Source organism: Vombatus ursinus, unplaced genomic scaffold (genome assembly GCF_900497805.2).
Source record: "Vombatus ursinus unplaced genomic scaffold, bare-nosed wombat genome assembly UNPS02014832.1, whole genome shotgun sequence".
In the NCBI taxonomy this organism is placed as follows: Eukaryota; Metazoa; Chordata; class Mammalia; order Diprotodontia; family Vombatidae; genus Vombatus; species Vombatus ursinus.
The window spans coordinates 44,228,909-44,233,931 of record NW_020954610.1 but is presented as its reverse complement, the minus strand read 5'-3'; the positions used below and the strand labels follow the sequence as shown (position 1 = coordinate 44,233,931).

The following is a 5,023-nucleotide window of genomic DNA, read 5'->3' as shown; positions in this document are numbered from 1 at the left end:
GTGTGTGTGTGTGTGTGTGTGTGTGTGTGTGTGTGTGTTTATTCTCAAAGCATCCAGTTCTGTATACTAGATAACTGACTAGGTCTGAGATATCATAAATCAAGGGGTAGATAGAAAGAAGCAGTACTATACCATAGTAATAGCCAATAAGAGGTCCCTACATGGTCAAGTTCTGTCTGGAGCTTTATTAACACAGCTTATCTCTCTTGAAACTCAAGAATCAAGGACATATTATGAATGGGAAACCAGCCATCGTGATTCTGATGACTGCTATTTATTTATAGTCATTCTCATTTCCTTTACAGCTGTCTGTAGATTCCCATGTCAAAATGGAGGAGTTTGCCAAAGGCCCAATGCATGTACCTGCCTGGAAGGCTGGATGGGACGCCTCTGTGAAGAACGTGAGTGTCTTTTATTAACAGCCTTTAGAGAGGATATGTGTGTGTATGTGCCTAGAGGAAGAACATGAGTGTCTCTCATAATAGCATGTTTTTGAGGCGCTCCTTGCTTTAAAAAACAATAATAATAATAATTAGTCTCTTGTAGAAATTTTAAACTAAGTCAAAAAAGAACTTAACATAATGAAAATATTTTATTTGATAAACCAACTTGCCAGAGCACTGACACACATGTTATAGGCCTTCATTAGCTTAAATCCTTAATTCATCTTTTCTTACTCTTTTTATTAACATATGCTGAAACAAAAAAATTGCTTATTAAAATCTTTCTGTCAGACCATGGTTAACCCAAGCTGTCTATTGACATCCATCCCAACCAATCTAAAATTTTTAGTCTCAATGACTTGGCTGAGGCTCAGAACAGTTAAGTGACTTGTGTGTGATCACACAGCTAGTAAATATCAGAGGTGGTATTGAACCCAGGTCTTCCTGACATCAGGTCCAACATTCTCTCCATTTTGCCAGGCTTTATCTCTACAATCAAAGTTGTATAGCTAGGCAAATATGGTGAAGATTCTTATTTGTAAATCTCATTCAAAAATACAAAAGAATAAACCATGTCTGGGTCATTTATTGATTTATGACTTCTCTTGAGACTGGTCCTTTAACCAGTTTTGAATCTGCCTAACTTGCATCATCTTGTAAACATCTCTCCATCTTGTTTTTTGTTTATCTATAGGTGCTTCTGAACTTCTAGCTATAGTAACTGCATCAGCCCCGTATAGACAGTGGGTTTTCAAGATCTTTAAACAGCCTGACTAGTGAAAATGTCAAGGTTCATTTTCTTAGCTGTGTTTAACAAAGCTCTTGTATCCTAGAAAACCAATTTTCTACTCGGGGTCATTGTGATCTGCCAACTTGATTTAAGCTGTAGTCCTAAATACATCAAAAGGAAAAGACAGCTGGCTTACTATGTTCTATTTCTGAGAACATACAGAGGGACTGCAGTGTCAAGGGAAGATCTAACAATTTCTAAGAAATATTTTCACCGCTTTCATAAACATTCATACCTGGAGATTAAGAGAACATCTTCACATCACAGCAGAACTCCCTGAGGTTTATTAAAACAATACACATTCTGAGAGCCCAGGGCTTTAGCAAAACCGAACTTTCTAATTTAGTCTGGTCTGTCTTGCAGAAGAAGAAAAAGCATTAGTACATGCCTGGCTTAGCCTCTCAGGAAGCAGCCAGGCTCATTTAAAGACACAGATAGCTACATATAACTGAGCAGGTGGGCGTGGTGAGAAGGGAGGAATCATAGGAACACAGATACTTAAAACATAAAAGTTCCATTGTTATTGTTTTAAATGGTGATGATAAAAACATTTATTAAGCACTTTCTATGTGCCAGGTACTCTGCTAAGTGCTGCAGATACAAATACAAACAGACATGTTGTCGCCTCTATCAGACTGTGAACTACTTTGCCTTTCTTTGTATCCCCAGCACTTACCATGGTGGTTTGAAATTTTCCAGAGATAAATGTCTTATTTTATAGTAGCTTTTATTACTTTCATTATAAAGTATGCACATACATATGGATATATGTATGTACATATATAAATGTGTGTATGTATAATGCACTTATCTGTTTATCTATTACATCTCATTTCCACCCCTCAGTCCCCCTCAGTAGCATGTAAGCTCCTCAAATTCAGGGACTATTTTTTTTTGTTTTGTCTCTGCATCTCTAGTTCCTGGAATAAAGTCTTACACACATTAGGTGCTTTTTGGATTGGACTGGATTAGGTCTAGCACTGCTGATGACTCGAGTCCAACAATGTAAATGAAACTGACAATAATTGTTAGAGATGAGTTGATTCTTCTGTGGAGATTTTCTAACAGGTTCTACAAAGAAGGATTTTTTTACCTACTTGCCCATGAACACATTTTGGGTTAACTGTGGCCTCCTACAAGATAAAACAGGGTTAGCTGTTATAGGAGATAATTTGGTAGTCAGTCAATATGTGCAGACAACTACAAGAATTTTTTGATATGATTTGCAGGATTTTTTATGTATGTTCTAGGTGTGTTATAAGACCTGTAAGGTGGCTGTGCTTTTAGGACTGGAACTCAGGTTTCCTGACTCTAGAACCAAAGTTCATTGTACTTTATACCCAGTGTCCTGAGTACAAGTGAAATCTATATCCACTAATGTTTGTCACTTGCTGTCACTATGTATTATAAATATGTGTCTTCCTGAGGTTAATGGCCTCAGAACTTACTAGCTTTGTGACCCTGGGCAAGTCACTTAACCCTGTTTGCCTCAGTTTCTTCATCTGTAAAATGAGCTGGAAAAGGAAATGGCAAACCACTCCAGTATCTTTGCCAAGAAAACCCCAAATGGAGTCATGAAGAGTTAGACATGAATGAAAAACAATAATAGTTGTTAGCTTCTATGGGCCAAATTCTCTCGTAGGTTCAAGGCAGACCACCTGTGCTTAGAAATTGCATCCTACTCATAAATGAACATATGAGTGTACAGAAGGGATAAGGATCCATTTGATTATTCCATTGACATCCCCAAATTTGGGAACTATGCATTCAATTTTTATTCTAATTACCAGAATATAGTTGCTACGTGTGTGATCCCTGAATCCCTACACCCTTCATTGGCTTACTAGGTTACTGTATTTTTCTGTATTAATGTTACTCATACAACTGCTACTTTGTGGAAAGATAATAGGATTGTATCAGTCTTCATCTCTACCCTGTGGCTGCGAAGTCAGCGCACACACACACACACACACACACACACACACACACCCCCATGAATAGGTGTCAGCCATTCATTCATGGTATAGATGTGGAACGAAGACAACAGAGAAACAGGAGGTTGGTGTGGAGAGAATCCACCTATCCATCTACTCTTGCCCCACCCACCATGTTCTACCATTTCTTCCTTTAAACCCAACTCTTTCGGCCAGGAGTTCTTAACCTATGGTCCATAGCCTCCCCCCACCTCCTCCCAAAGGATAGATTTCATGTTACTTTACCCCTATAAACCCAAAAGAGTGCTAGATTTAAGTCCAAGGAATGGGGTTCAAATCCAGGTTCTTCCACTTACTACCTATATGACCCTGAGCAAGTAACTTAACCTTTTGGACCTCTGTTTCCTTACCTGAAAAAATAAGTAACTAACTGCAGTACCTAGTACAGTGCCTGGCACATATTCAGCATTTATTTGTTGACTGACTGTCTAGATGGCCTTCGAGTACTTTTTCATATCTCAATCTGTGAAATGGAGATAATAATGTTTAATGTTAATGTTCCTCATGGTTATGGGGAGGAAAATTCTTTCTGAAGTCCTAATGAAGTATAAGTTATTATTATGACAATACTCAAGAAATAGAGCAGGAGACTCTATTCAACAATGAAGTGAGTTACCCCGTGTCCTGGTTCCAGATTGAGTTTGATGATAGGGTTTCCTTACACGATACCTTTTTATAATAAGGACAATGTACTACTGTGGTTTGCTATTAGAGTGCAATCTGATTTTCTCCCCTTAGAAATAATAATCATTTGTTCATCTTTGTGTGTGTTTGTGTGTGTGTGTGTTTGTGTTTTAATCTTGTCTTTTTCTACCTTTTCCAGCAATATGTATTCTTCCCTGTCTGAATGGTGGCCGCTGTGTGGCACCATATCAGTGTGAATGCTCGGCTGGGTGGACAGGCTCCCGCTGTCATACAGGTAGGTATCCTTTGGCAGCTTACAAAATTTGTAAAGAATTAAATCTGCTGTATTTTGAATTCCTTAGTTCTTCCCTTTGGAGATTGAACATACATAGATTAACAATACTTAGACTTGTATATGTAGATGTAATTGAGATGTACTAGCCATTAGCAGGAATTCAGACCCATTCAAGAGACTTTTACTACATACTTCCTTGTTACAGAATGCTATGCTGCTATGTAAATGCCAGATGAGATATGGAGATCAAAAAGATATCTTCTCTACCTTTATGAAGTTCAGTGTCTAGTGGATTATGACCAGCTAGAAGTGAATAATTCCAGCTCTTTCTATTTATCTATCTATGATCCCTTATTTTGATCCAGTCTTGGAACTGACCCAAAGAACTAAAGGAATTTCCAAAAAGGAAGGATATCTGATTTTAAATGACCTACCAGGGTGGAGAATCTGTGGCCTTGAGGCCACATGTGGCTCTCTAGGCCCTCAAATGCGGTCTTCACATGTGGCCCTTTGACTCCAAATGTTTGGATTCAGTCAAAGGGCCATATTTGAGGACCTAGAGAGCCACATGTGGCCGCGAGGCAGCAGGTCTCCCACCCTGAGTCCTAAACCATGTAAATAGAAGCAATTCTGTTCTACTGAATGTATATAAAAACATCACTTAGAAGAACAAGAATGATTTGTTTTAATTAGTATAAAAACAATTGTGACAAATCATTTAAAAAGGCAATAACTTTTAACTTCCCACTGAAAATAAATCTAACAAAGAGATGTCATCTTCCAAACCAAGGCAGAAGAAGGAAATAGGAAGCAGCCAACTGCAGTAGATTCATTGATTTTAAAAGTCTCTATGTATGCTAAAGGCCAAAAAGGCCTC

The 5,023-nt window shown here is 38.1% G+C and overlaps 1 protein-coding gene and 1 long non-coding RNA gene across 2 annotated transcripts in view; one reads left to right on the top strand and one right to left on the bottom strand.

The window, feature by feature from the left end:
- LOC114025630 overlaps positions 1 to 5,023 on the bottom strand; it is a 112,154-nt gene that overhangs the window by 26,751 nt on the left and 80,380 nt on the right. The window lies entirely within an intron of this gene.
- Positions 1 to 5,023, top strand: part of SVEP1 (sushi, von Willebrand factor type A, EGF and pentraxin domain containing 1) — a 318,257-nt gene that overhangs the window by 304,137 nt on the left and 9,097 nt on the right. Inside the window, exons 45-46 of the mRNA XM_027839092.1 lie at positions 306 to 401; positions 4,051 to 4,146. Coding sequence (XP_027694893.1) covers positions 306 to 401; positions 4,051 to 4,146 — 192 coding nt within the window. The remainder of the gene's footprint in view (positions 1 to 305; positions 402 to 4,050; positions 4,147 to 5,023) is intronic.